Source organism: Triticum dicoccoides, chromosome 2A (assembly GCF_002162155.2).
Source record: "Triticum dicoccoides isolate Atlit2015 ecotype Zavitan chromosome 2A, WEW_v2.0, whole genome shotgun sequence".
Classification (NCBI taxonomy): domain Eukaryota; kingdom Viridiplantae; phylum Streptophyta; class Magnoliopsida; order Poales; family Poaceae; genus Triticum; species Triticum dicoccoides.
In genome coordinates, this window is record NC_041382.1 from 764450793 (window position 1) to 764472806 (window position 22014).

The 22014-nt window shown below is 42.3% G+C and overlaps 3 protein-coding genes across 3 annotated transcripts in view; 1 reads left to right on the plus strand and 2 right to left on the minus strand.

Annotated features, from left to right (window-relative positions):
• LOC119357093 overlaps window positions 1-980 on the plus strand; it is a 7393-nt gene extending 6413 nt beyond the window's left edge. Inside the window, exons 4-5 of the mRNA XM_037624081.1 lie at window positions 427-498; window positions 617-980. Of these exons, the coding sequence (XP_037479978.1) occupies window positions 427-498; window positions 617-783 (239 nt within the window). The 3' untranslated portion in view covers window positions 784-980. The remainder of the gene's footprint in view (window positions 1-426; window positions 499-616) is intronic.
• Window positions 981-8446: 7466 nt separating this feature from the next.
• Window positions 8447-14964, minus strand: LOC119357092 (inversin-like). The gene is made up of 11 exons (XM_037624080.1): window positions 14809-14964; window positions 14644-14697; window positions 12789-12953; window positions 12542-12682; window positions 12121-12260; window positions 11619-11957; window positions 10314-10466; window positions 9508-9609; window positions 9108-9265; window positions 8955-9017; window positions 8447-8747 (listed from the first exon to the last, which is right to left on the minus strand). Exons 1-9 carry the CDS (start codon window positions 14852-14854, stop codon window positions 9149-9151), a joined length of 1257 nt encoding a protein of 418 aa, XP_037479977.1. The 5' UTR covers window positions 14855-14964; the 3' UTR covers window positions 8447-8747; window positions 8955-9017; window positions 9108-9148.
• A 1294-nt stretch (window positions 14965-16258) lies between these two features.
• Window positions 16259-22008, minus strand: LOC119357095 (dolichyl-diphosphooligosaccharide--protein glycosyltransferase subunit STT3B). Its single transcript, XM_037624082.1, has 6 exons — window positions 21077-22008; window positions 19714-20244; window positions 17683-18137; window positions 17446-17568; window positions 16974-17033; window positions 16259-16668 (listed from the first exon to the last, which is right to left on the minus strand). Exons 1-6 carry the CDS (start codon window positions 21947-21949, stop codon window positions 16539-16541), a joined length of 2172 nt encoding a protein of 723 aa, XP_037479979.1. The 5' UTR covers window positions 21950-22008; the 3' UTR covers window positions 16259-16538.
• Between the last annotated feature and the right edge of the window lie 6 nt (window positions 22009-22014).

Here is a 22014-nt window from a genome sequence, read left to right on the forward strand (position 1 = left end):
GGGGCGGGCGCGGCGGGCGGGGGCACGGCGGCGGCGGGGCCTTCCTTGGCCGGCGCGGCAGGAGGCGGCGGGAGGCGGCGGGAGGAGGAGGCCGGGAGGAGGAGCGGTTGGCTCCCGCGCGAGCGAGGAGCGAGCGACGAGGAGGAGTGCGGGTTGGGGGGAGATTTTCCCCTCAACCCCTACTTCTACAGATTGCAAAGTGGTTTGAGGGTTGGACCTCTAAATTTATTTACGGGTTTGAGGGTTTAGAGGTTCTAGTCTACGGCGTTTTTTCGGCGAAAACTGTAAAAAGGCGGTTATTTTTAGGGGTTTGAGGGTTTGAAGGCTCTACTAGTAATGCTCTTAGTGCCTTTGCTGTTACACCATGCATTTTCTATGCTGATTCCGCTTTGTTTATTTCCTTGCTTGTGTTTGTTTTACATACAGATGAGCCTGTTACTGAAGCCTACAGTTTGTTTGGCCTTCATCTTGCGTGGGGAACTCGTCGTGATGGCAGTTGTATGTCCTCGCTTCCTCTTTTTTATATATCCTTTGATGACAGAACACAAGTGCACAATTGTTCTCTTGCTTGTGCATGTTTGTTGACTTAGTGGCTTTGGTGTCTTTGTTTTTTCAGCGGATTGCCTTTGCAAGACATGCAACCGTCTTGTTGATAGCGAGGTTCCTTCTGTGGGGAAAGCATTTCCGTGTGGACATTACAAGGCAGAGCGTGTTTGTCAGATGTGCTATCTTCAGTCTGAAGTGCTGCATCCATCGCCAGAAAAATTTGCGTTTGGAAAATGATGACTAGAGCTGGCTGAGCACTCAATCTATCATTTGTGGATAGGAAAGACTCGTAATATTAATTATGTCTTCCCTGGTGGAAAGACATGCCTTAGGTTGCTGGTTGTGCTGCTGCATATTAATTATGTCTTCCCTGGTGGAATGCCCCATGCTACTATGTAGTATTGTGAAACAGATGATGGCTCTGGCGTAAAATAAAACCATATATTTATGAGATGGTTGATAGCAACGCTGTGGTTAACTGTTTTAGTTGGCAACTCAACTTCATCATACCCCTCTTGGATCTTCTTATAGCTCATGTCTTACTTATTCTCTTTGCATTCCAGTCCAGGGTGTACCATTCTTGTCACGGTTGAGCAGCTACTAAGCCTAGGCACATTTCTACTATATTTTAGTTCTATTACTACTGATAGCAAAGCTATGTGACTTGATAGTTCAACTGTTTGATGAAAGTAGTCTACTTGTAGTTGCTATTATGCAATCAGCTGGCTTTATTTTGCTATGTTTAGAAGAAATATTACTGTTGATGCACAGAGAGATAAAACATGTTGCCAGCTGCTTCAACCAGTTCCGTACATGCATGATCAGGTAAATTTAATAGGATGGCCTTTAGTGGCAGATTTGACAAACTGATCTGTATCAGTTTTCCTATGTTCTCAAATAATAACAAATTGTTGGTTAATTTGGTTTGCTGATCTGTGAGGTCATTCAGTGATATTTTGATCATCTGTTGCAGCAGCAGCTTATTGGTCAGTATCGTGGTTCACTTCTTTTTATTCAAGTAAAATAAAGTTGTACTGAATGCCATGGTACATTCCTTGTGTGAGCACCTTGCTCCCATCTTACACAACATTCGTCTAGTGTCACTACAGCATGTACCTTAAGTACTCCCTCCGTTCCTTTTCATAAGTCGTTTTAGACAGATGATTTTAAACCGTTTTGGGAGCTGTCTGAACCATCTAGAACGTCTTATAAATGTGAACATAGGGAGTAAAATAAACGCTGGTATGCATGTTCGAAGACATTCTGAATTTATGCTAGAAATGATCCAGAAGCAAGGCATTCTGGAAACGCCTATAAAGGCTATGTGAGGCAGTTTTAACAGTGCCCCCATTGATTAGTTCTGTAGATTGCCTCCAAAACATTGTTTGTGTGTTATTCAAATTGCCTTTGAATTTTTTAATTTTTTTCTGGCATTTCTAAAGAAGCCTCTAAAACCATCATTTTGTGGCGTCACTCAAATTGCCTCCAAAACGTTATCGAGGCGCCTCTGAAAAATGCTAGAGTCGATGCATGCATACAAGAATATTGTAAACCATCAAACAATCTTCACTTGAACATCAAGCTCAATAATTGGGTTCTATATTGGTCTTTAGATGGAAATATATGGAACTCTCAAGCTTTCATGGCTGCGCCCCTGACATCGCCGAGATAGAAAATCCATAGCTTAACTAAAGTGACAAGACATTGTGTATGCAAGATAATGTATCCAATAATAATAATCTAAAAAGGAATAAGGCATCGTTTCATTATGATTACATTAGGATGATGATACATGCATGGCCCAATTAAGACAAGCACATCCTTTAGTCCTTTTTACTAGTACTAGATTATATCAATGATGATACATGGCACAATTAAGAAAGCCATGCCAAAGGTTTCCCGAAGCGGAGCACTTACGATGCTCTGGAAGGGAGGGAAGCTGCTCAACCAAGCCCTTGACAGAGCTGAATCCTATGATCTCCACACCACACTCTCAGGCAGGCAGTCATGCCTCAAATGTGCTCGAGGAACCTTGGAAAACTGATTCATGCTCCATGCGTTCCTGGAGATATCTGGAAATGACAAGAAACTGATTCATGCTCGAGGAACCCAACAGAGTGACAACATATATTCCAAACTCCTATGTTCCCTTGTTAATCAGGTGGAAATTCAGAGAGGTTAAACATAATTTTATTTATTTCTGCAGATCTATGCCTTGGTAATTCTTGAAATTTTACGTGCATGCTTCTACCCTGTTCAGTAGCTCGCACAAAACAGTTTCATCACTAAATTATGTCTAATTATCCAGTTATGATTCAGATTGCTTCCTGATATTTTATTTATTTATTATAAAATCACCCTGCATGTTTAGATCTCCAAACTTGGTAACATTCACTCTTGACATATCCTTGTTTAAATAAACATGACCTCAATCCTTGTCGAAATACTGATGGAACACTTTTATGTGAAAACTAAATTCAATTAGTTAATCAACTCTATTTAAATGAAGGAAATACTTTAGACGGAAAATAAATAAATTTTGTTAGCTCAATTTCAGATCTGTGCACCACCACACCACCTTTCTTTTGTTGCACATACTCAATCAACGAATGTACTTAATTACATTCTTACTAACTAATTGCATGGCATTACTAATTAATTGAATGTACACCCGGCGTCGACCGCGGAGGTGTACGAGGTGGTGAGGAACCAGGACCAGGAGACTTCCGCCAAGAGGACAATTGAATGTCTACGCTATCAGGAAATATCTGAAATATTTCAAGGGCAAATATTTCATCAGAGGGGACCCACTGGGGGAGACTCAGGGTGGGTAACAAACTAACAATACTACTGCTTCCGTTGGATGAAGGTATAATTAAACACTAGCTTAAGTTACTTTTTATCTAGGTGGAGCATGGGGCAGTAGTATAGTGATGCTTCCATAACCGGAAAGGTGTGACTACTCTCCAGTGTAGTACACCCGAGTTTGCACAAATTTGAAAATATGTGATTAAACAAATTCCAAAAATTCTGAAACTTTTAGACAACAAAATTCATCAAATGTTTGAGCCTCTTGCAATATTTCAGCCAAAAACAACATCTGAGGAGCTCTCACTGAAAAAAAAAACAAAATCAATGCTCAAACATTGCACAAAACTTTGAACATCGATTTTGTTTTTTTTTTGGCGAGAGCTCCTCTGATGTTTTTTTTGGCTGAATTTTTGCAAGAAGCTTGAACATTTGATGAAGTTTGATGTCTCAAAATTTCAGATTTTTTTGACTTTGTTTGATCACGTTTTTCCAAAAAAAAATTGGCAAACTCGGGTGTACTACACCCGAGAGTAGAAAATCCACTCTCTTCCATAGCTCATGCCCTAAGGCGCCCCCGGTAGACGCCCTACCTCCAAGGGCTATGCCGCCTTGGCATTCTAGGAGGCTGGACCTCTCCTTTTCACGCAAACTTGGTCCTGAAGTTGCCGATACCCTGTTTTTTCCAGATTTTTTCGGAGTTACCGATCTCTAGGAAAAGATAAACGGTGACAGAGTGAATAGCATAAAATTACCACTTTTCACATTAGGGATCCAAAAAACTACCAGAAGTTTGTTTGTCCTCATAACTACCAAAACTCATGTCAGCTGTTTCAAAAACTCAAATCGTCTGTTGCTAACATTTTAAACCGGTTTATGATAGGTCAGGCCCGCTCTTAAACAATCTGTTTGTTTGACCGTTTTATTTTACTGTTAACTTACATGTGGGACCCACATGTAAGTTGTCTCTTCTTCCTATCTTTTCTTCTCTCCTACCGTCCATTTCTTCTCCGTCTCCTCCTCCTGACGAAGGACCGAGCTTCAGCACCTCCACCACCCACTGACGGCCACCTCCACCCTTCACCATGTGCCAAGCCAGGGTCGCTCGAGGGAAGGAACGCCGCGCGGAGGAGCAATAGCCGCCCAGGGGCACGGGTCGCCGCCAGTCGCGTGCCATGGCCAGGAGCCCGAGCTACGACGCCCAAGGGCACCGCTAGGCGTGCTCGGGAACATGGGTCGCTGCCAACTGCGTGCCACGACCAGGAACAACAGCAACGGCCGATAAGGAGCTCCACCTGGACCCAGCCTGTCGCCTGCCTTAGGAGTCCTGCCTTCGCGCCGAGGAATGTGGCGGCCGAGCCGCCTTCTTACACCTGGCTCGTGACCTGGCCACCGGCGAGCCGCCAACACTATTCCTCAGGGCGGGCCCGACTTCTCCTTAGGAACCTGATTTCTTTTTCCGAAAACATATAGGGACCCAAATGCTTTTTTAAAAAACTTATAGGGACCCGGTTGCTTTTCATTTTTTACAGTGACCTGATTGCTTTTGAAAAAACCTACAGGGTTATTCTGTAAAAGAGAGGACATATATTTGTAAATTTCTAAAATAAAAGAGGGGTTGGAAAACATTACATGAGACACTAACATGTGGGCCCTAGATGTAAGGTAACGGTCAAACGAACGGTTCCCTTTTGTGTTAGCCCTAATTGTCATAATCGTGATCACTTGTAAAACACTCGGTCATATGGTTTTTTAAACCAACTTTGATTTTGGTAGTTAACAATGACAAACAAATTTTCGTTAGTTCTTTAACTAACCCGAAAAGTGGTAGTTTTATGCTATTCACTCACGATAACATGACTTGGATTTGAGCGTCCAGAAAAATCCCCTCGAGAATTAGAGCCATCTCGGGGGCGGCTCTTGTCCTCCACAACCATGGCCACCAAAAATCAGAGGGGAAACCCTTCTCCCACCTAGAGTGAAGGCCAAGTGTAGGAATGAAGTATGTCTACCGGAGGGGGTGAATGGGAGATTTTAAAAATTCTTTCAGAAACTTCAAATCTCTCAGAACCTAGCAGCGGAAAGACGAAAAACAGTGAACTTAACAGGAATAACAACTACCAAAGGGGAACTAAGGCAGACATCGAGAAACAATCGCATGATCAAAACATAACCCATGACAGATAATCGAAACTAAACTGAGTACAGAGGTAAGTAGTGATGCTCGATGGTGATAAAGGATTTGGTAGACCAGTTCGTCTATCTGCAAAATGGACTACGTCTGGTTGGAGGGACTTGTGATTGAACACAGTCCTATTTTCATCGACAACGGATTCGTCAACCAATGCCGATCACTCGTGGTAGATGCTTGAGGTGATCTCCAAACCTTCACAGACGTTGTCTTCGTGAACCATAATTACTCTTGGTCACTAAAAGACTTGACACCTAACCGTCTAGAGAGTTTGTAGCTCTCAAGAGTAATAGGTGGAGCATACTTGACTTAGATTCTAATGATGCTAAACCACTATCCACTTTTTTGACTCTTGGGTTTCTCTTTCCGTGGATTTTAAACTCAAATCACTCGGGAGAGAGGGTGCTCACACAAATCTTCTCAAAATCACATGGAGCAGCCAATGGTGCATGTTGGAAGGGGTGGCTATTTATAGCCGCGGTCTTCCTGAGGGGGAAAAGACCATTTTGGACATGACAACTAGCTAATGCCCAACTAACATGTATCCAACGGTTGGATTTTGAGCACAGCGGTAACATTACTTGCGAAGCACGTAATGCTAACTCCTCGGTCCAACTCAAATCTCTCACGGCAAACAAGAACTGTGTCTCTTGTTGGCAAGTAATTATTTGAAACACAAAGGGATTTCTCTCAACTCACATATGATTTGGTTTAGCATCAAAGGACCGTAAGTTTCGTATACTATACCCCTCTTAATAGTATGGTGGTCCTATGAATCAAGAAAGAGAAGAAGAACAACGAAAGAAAATACTATGTCTTTTCTCACTCTTCAAACTTCTCGGTTGCAACCAATTTCTTTGGACATGCACCGAACCAATTGCTTTGCGTCAACAATTTTTGGAGGTTACTTTCGACACGCATAATCTTCTGTGATAATCCTCGCTGCCTCGCAGGAGATTATCTTCGGAGTTTGTTCCAAACTCCACACAATTTCAGGGACTTGTCATGTAGTGTGCACTAGCAAACACATTAGTAGCACCCTGTTTATTATAACAATCTCCAAAACATAAGGAGGCAAATTACTGCATCGATCAACATCAAGGAAGAAGGAGGAGGGGGCTCTTCCACCCTCCCTTCTGGTGGCACCAGAGCATTGGAGGAGAATCCATCATCACTGCCATCGCCTCCAACAACTTCACTTCCGTCTCCATCACTGATACGTGTCCAACGTATCTATAATTTATGAAGTATCCATGCTATTATATTATCTGTTTTGGATGTTTATGGGCTTTACTAAACACTTTTATATTATTTTTGGGACTAACCTATTAACCCGAGGCTCAGCCCAAATTGTTGTTTTCTTGCCTATTTCAGTGTTTCGAAGAAAAGGAATATCAAACGGAGTCCAAACGGAATGAAACTTTCGGGAGAGTTATTTTTGGAACGGAAGCAATCCAGGAGACTTGGAGTAGACGTCAGGGAAGCTTCGAGGAAGCCACGAGGTAGGGAGGCGCGCCCTACCCCCCTGGGCGCACCCGCCACCCTCGTGGGCCCCTCGTGGCTCCCCTGATCGACTTCTTTCGCCTATATAAAAATGAAAGATGCAAAACATTATTCTAAATAACAAGCAAATCAAAACAAAAAAAATGACGCTCCAAGCCAAATTCATATCATGTGACGAATAAAAATATAACTCAAAGTAAGGTTACCGATAATGTTGGAGATGAAAGAGGGGATGTCTTCCGGGGCATCCCCAATCTTAGTTGCTTGAATCTTCCTTGAATATCACCTTGGGGTGCCTTGGGCATCCTCAAGCTTAGGGTATTTTCACTCCTTATTCTCCTCATATTGATATCTCACCCAAAACTTGAAAACTTCAATCACACAAAACTTAACGGAACTTCGTGAGATAGGTTAGTATGATAAAGACAAATCATTCACTTCGGTATTCTAAAAGACAATATTCATAATTGTTCTCACACAATGCCTACCATAGCTTATCATTTCCACAATTTATAGTGGCTAGCGAGTGGAGTGAGCTCGTGCCTGCTTAGGTTTGGGCATGTTCTTCTTGGGTTGGGCCAAATGTTGGAAGCAGGCTGGTCACGGCCCAATCTCAACCCCTTCTATTTCAAAATACAAGAACACATTCAAAAAATATATTTCAAAATACATTTACATCTTTTTCGCATAGAAAATACATTTACACTGACCATTTATAGAAAACAGATCAACCTTTACAATACCAAATAAATATAATTTGAGAATATATTTGATGGATGGATCTAATGATGAAAGATATTTACATCAGCAACTTTTTTTTTCTTCAATAACTAGAAATTTCATTTTCCCGCAAAAAAAAAAACTAGAAATTTCATTTACCTGTCATCAACAAGAATGTGCTAACCTGCACATTTTGAAGAGCCTAAAGTGGCTTTGACAGGGCAAGAATAAATTCATGTCATGTGTTTAATTAGCCTAGAGAGAGATGTACAGTAATAAGCGACTTGTAGGCATCCTGTTTCGAACCTAGAGTCTGTCCCTGGCCTCAAGATATTTATTTACTCCTCTAGATTAGGAGTTTGTCACATTCTTCTGAGTTTCTTTGGAATTTCTCCATTTTCATACAACGCCTCTAGATTGAGCGAAGATTTCCGATCAAAGTCATGACAAATGACAGTGCTCATAAATGTATTACAATTGAAATGATCAACATGTAGACTAAAACACATGCTTATTCAGCTTATTCAGAGAAGCAGTAAGCCGTAAGCGAGCAACGTTGTTGAGCAGAAACTTCCTCATGCATGTTCAGAGAGTAGAAGATGCAAATGAGAGGGTAGTACTGCTTCATTTTTTTCTTCTCTACTGATGTCTGAAAACTCAGCAAATATTCAACAGAGATAGAGTATTTGTGCTAGATCTAGTAATAAAACTTGTGATGCGAGTCAAACAAGTTTTACAGCGCATTTTCACACCAAATCCTCTCAGCATGCAGTCAACAAGTGGCAGTAGTAAGACTATAGAAATTCAACGACTCTAGAGTTAGACTTTAGTTAGGTACCCACAGCCTTCTTCTGGTCACATAAGTACCATCACATTCAGTTGATCAACTATGCTAATCCAAGCCAAAAGAGCGTTTCCCCAGCAAAGCATACTTCACTTGTCAGCCTCACAATGAGCTTTCATTAATTCCCTGGCCTTCCTGTACAGAGATAACCAAAATGAAACAAATTTCAGCTGTAATCGCAGCACCATCAGATATATGGAAGGATGTCACTCGGCAGTAGGCACGCTGTTCAGCGTGCAACTGCTGGTCACTAGTATGGAAGTATATGCCGTTCATGCTTGCAAAACGTATACTCAAAAGAGATAAATACAAGACAGTGGATTATCGTAGCTCTCTCTCGACCTCTACGTTTCCAGGATCCAACTTTCGAGCGTCCAGGAGAGCATCACAAGCTTGTTTATACTCCTGGATGTAGGCAAAACAAAGGAACATGAGCAACTATATAGACTGCAGAGTAGGGAAACACAATGGCAAGCTGGACATGTCGTAACTCACTTTGAGTAGCATGTGAGCTGCAGCCTGACGGTAGCAAGCTTTCACCCAGTTAGGTCGCAGCATTCTGCATCTGACAGAGCACCTTCACCATCATCCAGCAGCAGTTTGCAAAGACTCCTGTTCGCGTACAATGTTGCACTCGGCGCGACATCTATTGCCTATGGTCAAACATAACAGGTTATACGGTTATCATCTCATCATGGCAGGTTGATTAGTCCCACAAAATAATATTAATCCGATAGAAATGCTTAATAATGGCAAATTAACAGCTAATAAGCAGGAAACTAGAGAACAATATCAGAAAACTGTTCAGCAAACAAATAATGCTCTGCAATTGGTTCCCTGTTAATATAAAAAACTTCTAAGCCACCATGCTTTTCATAAGGTTTAAGGGGCTTACCACACCATATGCTTTTGATGCCACCTTGTAGTCCTTCAGCCTGAATAAATGATCTGCATGTGCCTTGAGTGTAGCTTTTGTTTGTTCAAGCTGCCTTCCATCCTGAATGATTAAACAATGGAAAAAAAATGTAGGAATGAAGCATCATTTCAAAGACATTCCGATTAAAATAGACACTTCACAACTTAGTTACACATTCTTCATAGCTTGGTATCTAGATATGCTTATGCTGCAATACAAAGTGCACATTATGTTACACAGCAAAAGGCAGCAGTTACTCACACAGGATTTTAATCACAAGAGGAAAAGATCCAACATAATTTAGAATTAATATGTCAAATTATTACTATATGTTACTAAAACAGCATATACATGGGTGTATTTCACAGTTCACAACTTCAAATCCACAATAAAGGAACCATGCTTCGAGCTATGTACAAGCATTATGCTTGTAAAGCATTTCTGTATCTTAAAGGCTGCCATGACGAACAGTTTACAACAGTTCATTGGATCGATACTGAATAACCAAGCTTTTTTTAACCAATGGACAGCCGACAACAAATAAGGGGTCCCAGTCTGGTCCTTCCAATTTAGAATTGGTAGTTTGTTCTCAAGAGCTTTAACTACTTCAATTTTATTGTTTTGGCGAGGTGATGCTCTAAAGAAAACCCCATAAAAAAGTCACGATACTATTTTTAAATGTGATGATCGAGTTGATGGACAAATTCAGGACTGGCGAACAAAAAATATGACCAGGAATTCAAGTAAATTTTATCTACAGGGCATAACAGCAATAAATAACGTACCAGTGGCTTTGCACTTTCAAATTTTGCATGCGAGATGATTCCATCAATACTCCAGTTTGGGATAGTTGGTATTGGGGAAGTCAAAGGAAACAACATTTCAACTTCTTCCATGCAGTCACGTTTAGCAGCAAGCTCTATTGGTAAGTTGCCATACTGGGCAACAAAAGGAAAAGTGTCAACTCTTTTGAAATTAACTACATAATTAAAGGACCCTCTAGAATGCAGTAAAAGAATATGAACATTATGAATGAAAAGATACAAACCGTATAGGAAACTACAGTACCATGGGAGAGGACCAGGGTCTACATAATACTGGTACAAAATGTTTCAACCAGGATTCATCCCAGCAAACATTTCTAAATTCTAGTAGCAATTCAAACAGTCAACATACTCCTACAGCATACCAAAAGGTCTTCCTTCAGCAAGGGACTAAAAACAGGTATTTCAGCAATAGTTGAGATTGAGAGGTAACATGGATTTTTAGTGGCATAACCTTTACGAGTCCCCATGAATTATATATATACATATAACTATAGGGAAAAGTAGCTATATATGAATTTTAAAATTGTTCTACGATTATTGAAAGCACAAATATAATTTGACACTTCAGAGTAAATGAACGAATACCAACGATTGGGATGAAGAAAACAACATAAAGTAAGTTGAATACATACATCCAAACGCAGCCTAAGCGAATTCAAATCATTTTTGTGATTGCTGGATGAGTACATTTGATAAATGTGGATACCCTGAATGCTACATTATGAGATGTCAGTATCTCATCAAATGTTAAGTTAAGCACAGACCTCGTATCTATATCGTGGGTACTTGTGGGCTCCATACAAGGACATCCACCGTATTCAAAAACATTTCAGACTAAGGATACAAATATACATTAGTGCACAGAACAGAGCATGTTGTTCTAGAAGAACCCAAAATTTCCTACTTCGTTCCAAAATATTTGATGATATCATTTTCTCCTAAGTCAAATTTCTTTAAATACAATTTGGTTTGGTAGATGTTGGTAAATTTATGTATAATTTGATGAAACTCAAAGAATTTGGCTTGTGAAAAAATTAGAGCGTCAAATATTTTCAAGCAGAGGGAATAGTCAACAACAGTGATATGCATTTGTTGATATAAAGCGTTAAACTGGGAGCTCACGCACCTACCTTTTGCCTACACATGCAATATTTTGGTAGGTGTGTGCAACTTCTCATGGCACAGTCAAAAGACTAAAAGCAACTTAAATTCATATCAGTACAAGTTTCAATAGAATACATCTAGAAAATATTGAGAACATACAGCATCAGGAATATTAGGATCCGCTCCTGCCTTTAACAGAAACTTCACAAAGTTTGTATAGCCTCCCCACCCTGTAGTGAACACTAAGGGAGTCATCGGAAGGGAGCCCCCTCGATTGACATCAGCACCACCCTGTAAAAAGGATTGTAGAATAGAACGTGTCACGGCTCCCTCTCCATGTAGATTGACAAAAAAGCATGGTTGAGATGGTAGAACATAGCAATGAACGGATATAGAAAACAGAATACTGGCCTTGATCAGCAGCTTCATGCACTTCAAAGAACGGTAAAGAAGGGCACCCATCAGGGCAGTACCAATTCCGATGACAGTGGCGTTAGGCTGCCAAGAGTAATAATTGTTATAAAATACAAAGGAACAAAGAAATGGATTATGAGCTGCCATAAATTGTCAATCCAAGTAGCCGACAAAATAAAAACAAGCTATCTATGCAAATCAAATCTAGAAAACAAAAATAAGAAGGGAAATGGTAAGAGTTATATACATCTGCATGGTGTTCCAACAAAATCTTCACTGTTTTATCTTGTTCATTAGTAGCAGCTTGATGGAGTGGTGTACCACGGCCACAGTCTATGTCAACAGGTACTCCTTTTGAAAGTAGGAACTCGGTGACCGTACAGCTTCCTGTGGTGAATAAAATAATTGCAATAGTCATGTGGCTACGCATCTAAGTGTACAGCAGCAAGTAACTACTACTATAATGACCACCCTGGTGTAAATCATAGATGGGCAAAATTTATCCAGCTTTGACTAGTTATAAATCTATATTAACCATATGAAAAATGATCACAAAACTTTTCTTCTACGATATTATTAGAGTAAAGGAATCATCCATAGTTTCCTACACAGAGATACGCTTTGTAATACAAAAACAAATTGCATGGGTGAGGGGCCAAGAGAGCTACCTATGCATGCCGCATGGTGGAGAACTGTGCGTCCTTTAGCATCTGACTTTGTTAGATCACCACCATGATCAAGCAAATACTTCACAGTAGAAACATCGCCAGACTGAGCAGATGACATAAAGGGTGTCACACCTGCAAAGTCTGCAATCAAAAAGCACAACAACGCAATTCAGACATCTCATGGTGCGAAACATAGACATGACAGGTGCCAATTTTCAGAAAAAAGAAGGAAGAGTTAGAGAAAGACCTCCTACTCCAGGAGCAGGAGCATTCACATCTCCCCCGAGTTCCTCCACCAAGTATTTGCAAACCTCAAGATGCCCTCCGACGGCTGCGATGTGCAGCACACCAATGCCACCACCCATGTCGAAAGAGAAGATCACCCTTGGATCGTCAAGACTCTTTACAGTACCTTTCACCCAAAGTAAACACCCAAGCATCAATACACTGATGAATCAAACTGCCAAATCATAGCTAGCTAGACAACCAAAAGAAAAGAAGCCCACATGTGTTGCATATATGGACAAGAACCTCACTAAGTCAAGCAGGGATGCAATCATGGAAACTGGTGAGCTTTAGGGTACCCTTCATCCCTCCTCAGTTCAATCAAATGAACTATATTTATGGTTTCAGGAATTCAGTTCACTTGATTGAACTAAAGAGGATTGGAGGGTACCCAAAAGGTTTCCCATTTGCACTCCTAAAGTAAAGGGACTTGTTCACGTCTTGGACACAGAGTCAATCAGTGCATAAACTTGACAAAAGAAATAGTGCTCTGATCATGTAAAGCCATCCCCGTGCAAGGACAGCTTCCCAGTCGCACAACTTGTTTTTCATAATTCAGAGAACAGTTACATTACAGTATGAACCTAATTTTACACTTAATTGCCTACTACACGAAAGCTGGCACCAAAATCAACAAGATAATCTACATACAGCGCAATAATAAGAAACCACCATCACACTACTCAACTCCACACAAAAAAGTGCAGAAAGAAAATCATGCTAACAGGGGACCCTTCCTAGCATCCTGCAAATATAACCCGAATCACACTACTCCGCTCATCTTGTGTAGTATGTAATCTAGCTGACGGAAACTCGACTACCACGGTAGCCAAAAGGTTACCCATTTGCACTTCTAAAGTGAAGGGACCTTTTTTTTAGTGTCAGTGTTCACGTCTTGGGCACACACACAGTCAGTCAATCAGTGCATAGACTTGACCCAAAAAAAACAGTGCTCTGATCGTGAAGTCATAACATGTACCCGATGCAAGGACTTGTGTTAACCAGATTCCCAACAAACTGCCCATAAGACCGCAATCGCACAATTATTTTTTTCATAATTCAGAGTATAATTACAGTATACAACTATATACATCTAATATGAACACTGACACTAAGATTAACAAGGTAACCATGGCAACAAGATGACCCGCCGTCAGACGAGTCCACACAAGTGCAGGAGGAAAATTAATTAAATTACGCTAACAAGGGATCCTTCCTAGTGCCCTGCAAATTAAATAGGACCCGAATCGGTGTGCCTAACGGAACAGCATTGCATTTGCGTCATCTCACCCTGTGCAAGTACTTGTTCTAACCAAATTCTGAATAACTCGCGTGTCCCTTTGAACGGTCCACAAGACCGCAATCGCACAAAAGGATTTCATAATTCGGAGAATAATCACTGTATGCACCAAATTGTACACTTAATTGACTACACAATGCGAAAGCTGACACCGAATTAACAAGACAACCATGGCACTGGTCTGCACTCAGCATAATAAGAATAAGATGGCACACCATCATACTGCTCCACCCAAGTGCAGAAAGGAAATTATGGTAACAAGGGAGATCCTTCCTGCAAATGCAAATATAACCCGGATCGGTGTGGCAACGGAACAATGCGGCACTCGCATCATCTCATATACTGTAACAGCATTATCTAATCCGGCCGCCGGAGACTCGACGACTGCCACGTACGGCGGCCAGAGGCTGAACCCTAGCCCAACCCAGCAAATCGCGGCCTCGATCGCAAGGCGGGGAGAAGGTCGGGAACACGGGGGCGGACTGCGGAAGGAGAGGGGAGGGGAGGAGAGGCCAACCTCTGAGGCGCCGGAGGTCGCCGTCGAAGGCCGCTTTGATGGCGGCGTCCTGACCTGCGCAAACAGAGGACGATTCGCCCTTACTTAGAGAGAGGCAGAGACTGCAGAGACGGAGAAGGAGAAGGAGAAGGAGAGAGGAGGAGGGGGGAAGAAGCCTCGCCGTACATGTGCCGGTGCCGGAGCTCGGGGCGTAGACGAACGGCGGCGCCATGGGCCGGCGGGGTCACGCTCGCAGTCGCAGGGGAGGCTTCCAGAAGGAGATGCCAGTGGGGTTTTTGGCCAGCCAGCCAGCCTCCCTCGCTCGCTTTGGGTTTGGCTCTGCTCGTGCTCGATTTTGGGGGATGGCGCACGCTGGACTCGGTGCACGGCTGTGGGTGAGATCACGGGAGCGCCGCCCGCTCATGGGCGTACGGGGACCCGGTTCACGGGAGCGCCCGATGGGGAGAGGAAGGGAGCGGGGACTGGGCTGCGTGTTCGTCGCTGGGACGGTGGGGCCGATGATTGTGTAGTCTGTACGCACGGTCGATGACATGGGTGGCCCGCGGGCGAGCTGGGAGTCTCCACGGAGAAATACTAGTGGTCGCTGGGTGGCGGGTAGAGACGGGGAGGGGTGAGAGTAGCAGTGGCAGCAGAGTGGTAGTGGGGAGGGGAGGTTACGTGCGTGGGTGGGAGTAGCGCGCCGATCAAAGCTGCTCTGCTTGGACTTGGACTGCTGCTCTTCACTGTCTTTTGACGTGCGTGGGTGTACTTTTTTTTTTTGAATTTTGGATTTGCACAACTTTAGGCTTTTTTTTCTATTATGGAACAACTTTAGGCTATTGAGATAGTCCTAAACTTTTTTCTTTGCGATAACATAATTTTTTTAGACTATAATGGGATGGAGGGAGTAGATGGTATTGTAAAACATGAATACGATTTTATTATTACTAAATCGTATTTGTAAAACATGAATGTAATAATCTCATATTACTCCCTTCGTTTTTATTTACTTCGCATATTAGAGTAGACTGAAGTCAAACTTCCTAAAGTTTGACCAAGTTTATAGAAGAAAATATAAATATTTACCATAACAAATTTATACTATGTGGAAGTACGTTTGATAATGAATCTAATGGTGTTGATTTCTTATTGTATATGTTAATATTTTTGTTTACAAATTTTGTCAAAGTTTATAAAGTTTGACTTTGTCCAAAGCTAATATGCGGAGTAAATAAAAACGGAGGGAGTACTAAATCGTTTCTAAAAATTGTCGGGTTTTCTTATAGTACCCACGGCTACGTTAGTCAAAATCTTCCTAATATCTAAATGGAGTTATAGTACGCCATCTCGCCTTGTACATTCGAAACCCCCGGGTTCGTACACTCCAGTTTTCAACACCCAGAGTGCATGCGCTCAAGTTCTGAATTGCCCCATCACATGGTAGGAAAAATAGAAAAAAGAAGTTTATTTTCTAAACTTTTATTAGTCTCCCATCACACAATACGAAAACAGAAAAACTCTAGATCACAACAGTCCTTATTGCAAAGGCTGCGGCTGACGCGGCGCAAGATCAAACGGTTGTCTAGCACGCTAACGCCCCCAAAAACAAACAAGCAGTCACAGCAACCAACAATTTCTTTTCTTCTACACCCAACACCGGTGAATTTCAACTGGCATATTGATCTAAAATTACTTGCTACCCAAAAGTTTCCGAGAATTCCATCACAGTATGCTCAAACAAAAATGAGTGACCAGCTATCACAACTACATGTCCTCAGCTTTGAAACAACAGTATGGGTTACTGTTAGTCTTACGAAAACAAAAAAGTTCATGTCTAGGCACCCTCCTCATGAGATAAATGTCAAAGCAATCACCCCAAACCATCTCGCTTGCCACTTCCCTCCTGGGACGAAACCTTAGGATCTATTTTTTGGAGGTTTCACCTTGTATATGCGCACTATCCAGTTTGATGTAGTGAATGCCTCCTCCAAGTACTCAAGCTTTATGTCTTTGTTGCCTATCTCCACTCCTCGCACTCTATCATATCTGCACCGAGAATAAACAAAGTACAAAAATGTAGTGTTAATATCAATCACTAGCTACCATAATAAGAACACTAGTCTACAGGTATTGGAAAGAAAACACAAGTCTGTCTACAGGTGTTATGAGAAAAGAACAAGTCTGCAGGAGAAAGGATCAAGCATGCTTAAACGAGCACATATGCTGCTTGTCTAGAAACCAACAATATGACCTCGGCAAAATCAAGTACAGACACTCCAGTCAAGACCAATTAATCTTGAACTTGAAACAGGCACATAAAAAACAATAATAATGGTGAGCATGTACAATACCCTGGAGGTTTTCCATATTCCGTGGTCAGTTCTCCAAATCGATAATAACAGAGCTTGTACCTGCCAAACAAATAAGGAGATGAAGCCAATGAAAATAGCAATGGGTAGCTTAACTCTAGCTAATGGAAGGATAATGGTGGCACATATTTAGACATGCCAAATGCCCTAAGAATTTTCAGAAGTTCGACAATACCAAAAAACGGGACTGAAAAACTAAATGTTAAAAACATATCTCTATTAGACATATATCACGTGTGGGACCTACCACAAGAGAAACAAACAAAGCTCAGCAAATCTGCTACAGAGTAAACAAAATCTATTTGTTTAACATTGTATCAGCTCCATCGCAAATTTTGGTTGATACTACAATATTTTTTCTTCTCAGTCTGGCAATTTATTTATCATGCAAACCAATGACAGAAAGCAGTATCACAACACACACAAATTTACTTCACTTGTAAACAGTACTTACATTAGACAGTTCAACATTTTTGGCGATGCCCCCTTGTCAACACGATATTCCCCATTGACAAGGTAATCAGGCTCTTTGATTACAGGAAAAACTCCTCCACCAATACGCACCATCCATAAGAACCTGGAAATGAGCAGCTAAGTAAGAGAATCTGTTTTGTGACTCAGAATAAAATTGTCTCGCCCCATTATCAAATTAGAGGCATATACGTGATCACGATTAAGTTTATTAACTTACTTATTGATGTCGTCAGAGGAGTACCCTGTAACACCTCCAAATACGACAAGCACATAATTCACATCCAATGACTGCATTATTTCATATGCCTCGTCTTCATATGATGACATTGCCCGTCCAACAGTTGCTATGTGTGTATTATTCCACGTGTTATTATCAACAATAACAGTTCTGTTACCCATGGCTGTAATTTGGTACCCATAGTCCCACCATGACATAATCTTGGCATCAGTAGGAGTGTTCTGACGAAGCCAGTAGTATGCCTCACGATAATCATCGAATATAACCCTTCCTCCATTGTGACCCCTTGCGGACAGAACGATGGAAGGAGAAGAGTAAGCCTCAGAGGTTACCCAAGTGCAGTGTATGGCATATCTACTGAGCAAGTAGAAAGCGCCCAGAAGTAAAGCAACAGCCACGTTATGTTGGAAAGGCAAGGGTTGATCAACTGCTCCCTGTTTTACACAAGAACACAAGTCAGTTGCGAAGTGAAACTTAAAACAGTTCGCAGAAATAACTTTAAAACCACAAAATTCTTGTCCAATTCAAGTTAAAAGTTAGGCATTTGTATTTTGTCAACAAATGACGCAAACAAAGCCTATCTGAGACAGTCAGCAGAGCAGACCCGGCCTGAAAGGCTCCAGCAATCTGTGGCTATCATCGGAGAGGGTTGTCACAACCAGATTGGTCTTTTGCAACCATCCAGGGATTTCTATACTAGTGACAGGACTATGGTTGTCGACATCAACAGGTAGGCACAGAGATTAACAACAGAGCCAACAGGGTGGCATCATGACCAACTTTCCTGTGCTGTTCCCCATCATTGATCCAATCTTAATTAGCTTGCTCTATTACCATACTAGTAAGTGAGTGAGGCCTTCCTCATATCTCTAGGAGATGGTGTTATTGCCTTATCCTTATCAGGGCTGGAGATAGGGTGGGCAAATGAATCGATAATGGAGGGGCAAAAATACTGAAATACCCTAGAGTTTCAGTATACTATAGTTGCGCACTCATTACATCAACTAATATGATAAGATGGTGACAGGATGAGAATGGATAAACATTAACTATTCCTTTATCTCACAGTTTTGTGTTCCACATGTGATTGGCCAAGTTTGGATCTAGCTAGCTAGTTTAGAGCACTATTGAATGTTAACACATGGATCGACAATGGATGGTGATCGCAATTAAGCTACAGCATGCATTCCTCACGTCCAGGAGTTCATAACCTAAAAAACTTAACTATATGCTGATTAAGGCTGGAGATCACAGGGATCAATAATGGACAGGACCAGTCGATTTAGATATCCTAGAGTTTTAGCATACAGTAGAGCACACGTTGTATTAAGATTGTGACAAGATTAGGACGCGTTAAAAAAGTTATCCCTTTACGTACTAGTTTTGTGTTGCACATGTGATTGGCTAAGTTCAGGTCTAGCTGGACTACTCTGAACTACTACAAAAGATTGCTAACTATGGACCGACGGGCAATTAGTTAACCTACCACAAACAGGCTTGATCGACCCCATATATCATGATAATCCAGAAAAAATAAATTGTATATTTGTATTCAGTAATTAAAAATCCCGTACTATGAGCTGAGAATTAAGTACTTCTCGATCAGATTCCATATACACAACTCTACATGTGGTTTTTGTGGGCTACCGATCTAGACCATGGCATACCATCAAAGTCCATATTATAAATTCCTGTTTCTTGTCACTCTTGTATTATTTAGTCCACAAATAGTAGTCTCGCATTCAACAGGATGGTGACTTGCCCAAAAATGTCAGGTCAGTTCTAAATCCAACTGTTTACCATTATGCCAAATAATGAAATATGCATATCTCTCCCATAAAAGATGCACTACAGCAACTTCAATTGCATTACTTTATTCTCAGTCAAAAAGACTGTTTTATTTGGAACCTGTTATCGAACTTACTTATTTATACTCTGGTTTAAGGGTCCACTATATTACAGAAGTAAATTGTACAAGCAAGTGTAAGTGAAAATAGAAGATATAAATACCTTTGCAGCTGCCTTCGAGCCTGTTGTTTTTCCTGTAGTCTGTGGACTTTTGCTTTTTGACCGGATCAATGTTGTCAGATTCTTTATTGTAGCAGATACAGCAATGGCACTAATAAGGCAAACAGCAGGTGCTGCAACAAGAATCAACCTCACCATCACACCAGCAAAGTACATACTTGTGAGGCCATACATAACTATAAATATTGTGGCATCTGACAGGCGCTTGAAGCAGAAATAGAGGCCCGCTGGGAATAGGAAAAGAAGGATGTGGAAATCAAACATAAAAGAAGACCAGGCTGTTGGCTGATGCTCAGAAACAGATGCGATGATTGGTATATGGTCTTTCGCATAGGTCGGATCAAGCAGGGAATAAAACCGCCCTGTCCAAGGGGAGATGTAACCTGACGCAGTACCAATCCCAAGAGCCAGGGTGCCGACACTTATCACACAGGTCAGGGTAATTCTCAAGAATGACTTGAATAGTTTAACATCATTCAGCATGTATTTCACCCAATCCAGGAAGAAGAAAACCTGCAAAAGCAAGGAAGGGGTTTATGTCAGCTCTTCTTTTTCCCTGCTACCATGATACATCTAGACTCTAGAGAAAGTACAGGGGATCTTGACTACAATAGATAACAATCCAGGCAGAAATCAAATTATCAACAGTACAGCAATAGATCTACAGTTCTAAACTCCTGCTTTTGTCCGCAAACAGAAGTGGACATTTTTTCTTGAGGCAGACAGGAGTGTAAGCCTCTATGCATTTCATTGAAAAATAGGCAGTAAACATCATAATACCGATGATATTAAGTTAGTTGACTGTTGACACTCATAATTGAGAATCACGAGTATTACTTGTTGATTCAAATAACCGTATATGAAATAGAAGTTAAGTGTGGTAAATAAGATGGTATGTTATACTTTGGAAAAGAAAAGTGGATATAACCAGAAACACAATCTGCCTAAAGGCTAAAGATGAATAAATCGGCAGGTCGTATCTCATAATGCCGATACTGCATTAATCTGAAAGCAGTTTTCAGTCAACTGGAGCCTAATGGACATAGTCAAATGGTATAAACAACCTGATCATGTAGCATGCCATTTAACTTTATTCTAGACAAACTTTGCTGTTCTACTAATTTAGTTTTTCTGTTCTCAGTTCTGAATTCAGAAATGATGTGAATGCATTTTCCAAATCAATGAAGCCACAATTCATTAACAGGGCCATATCAACTGAACAACTCTTATATTAAGTGAAGTGTTAACATTTCAGCAGCTTGGCCATTTAACTATTCCAATGTTTCTCATCTCTATTCACAACAAATATTTCCATTGCATTTCTGAGTAATGTTTGCGAAACTACCTGCAACAGGAAGAAGACTCCCATGGCGGCCATGTGTTCCCCAGACTGAACATGCTGGAAGCCAACGAAGCGGATCTGCATCCCAAGCAGCATTCCCAGCACATAGGTGCAGTTGTAGGCGACATAGAGCCTCTGCGAGTACCTCCCGGTGACGAGCAGTACGAGGACGTAGAGCGGGAGGAGGTTGATGATGAAGACGTAGCCTCCCCAGGCGGAGACCATGTAGAAGTAGCCGAACGCGGCGGCGAGCGACCACGCGAGGGACCCGGTGTTGACGGCGCGGACGAAGAGGTAGAAGGTGAGCAGCAGCGCGAAGATGGCGACGCCCTCGTTGTCGTAGGACCCGGCGACGGAGCGGGAGATGTATCCGGGGCAGACGGCGATGAGCGCGGCGGCGACGAGGCCGGCCCCGGAGTCCCAGATCTCGCGGCCGAAGGCGTATGCGACGAGCGTGGTGTTGGCGGCGAAGAAGGGGGCGGTGAGGACGCAGACCTCCCGGATGTGGACGGCGAGGGAGAGCGCGCGGAGGAGGCGGTGGAGCAGGGCGGCGGTGACCATCAGCCCGGGGAAGAGCGTGCCCCCGACGACGCGTCCCAGCGGGTACCAGCTCTCGTGGTCGAACCAGTTCCAGAACTCGGAGTAGCCGTGCTCCGTGAGGTAGAGCGTGGTGCGGTAGTTGAAGTAGGGGTCGAACTCGTGGATCATGGACTCGTAGCGGAGCACGGAGAAGAGGCGCACGGCGAAGGCGAGCACGTAGATGAGCGCCAGCGCGGACACGCGGAGGAGCAGCTCCTGCTGCTTCGTCTTGAGCCGCAGCGCCCGCAGCAGCGGTGCCGGGAGGGAGTCCAGCATCGTCGACGCGGCGGCGGCCATGGGCGGCGGGGTGGGGGGATCTGGGCTAGGGTTTCATCCGCGCGCGGGGCGGGACGGGGGTTTAG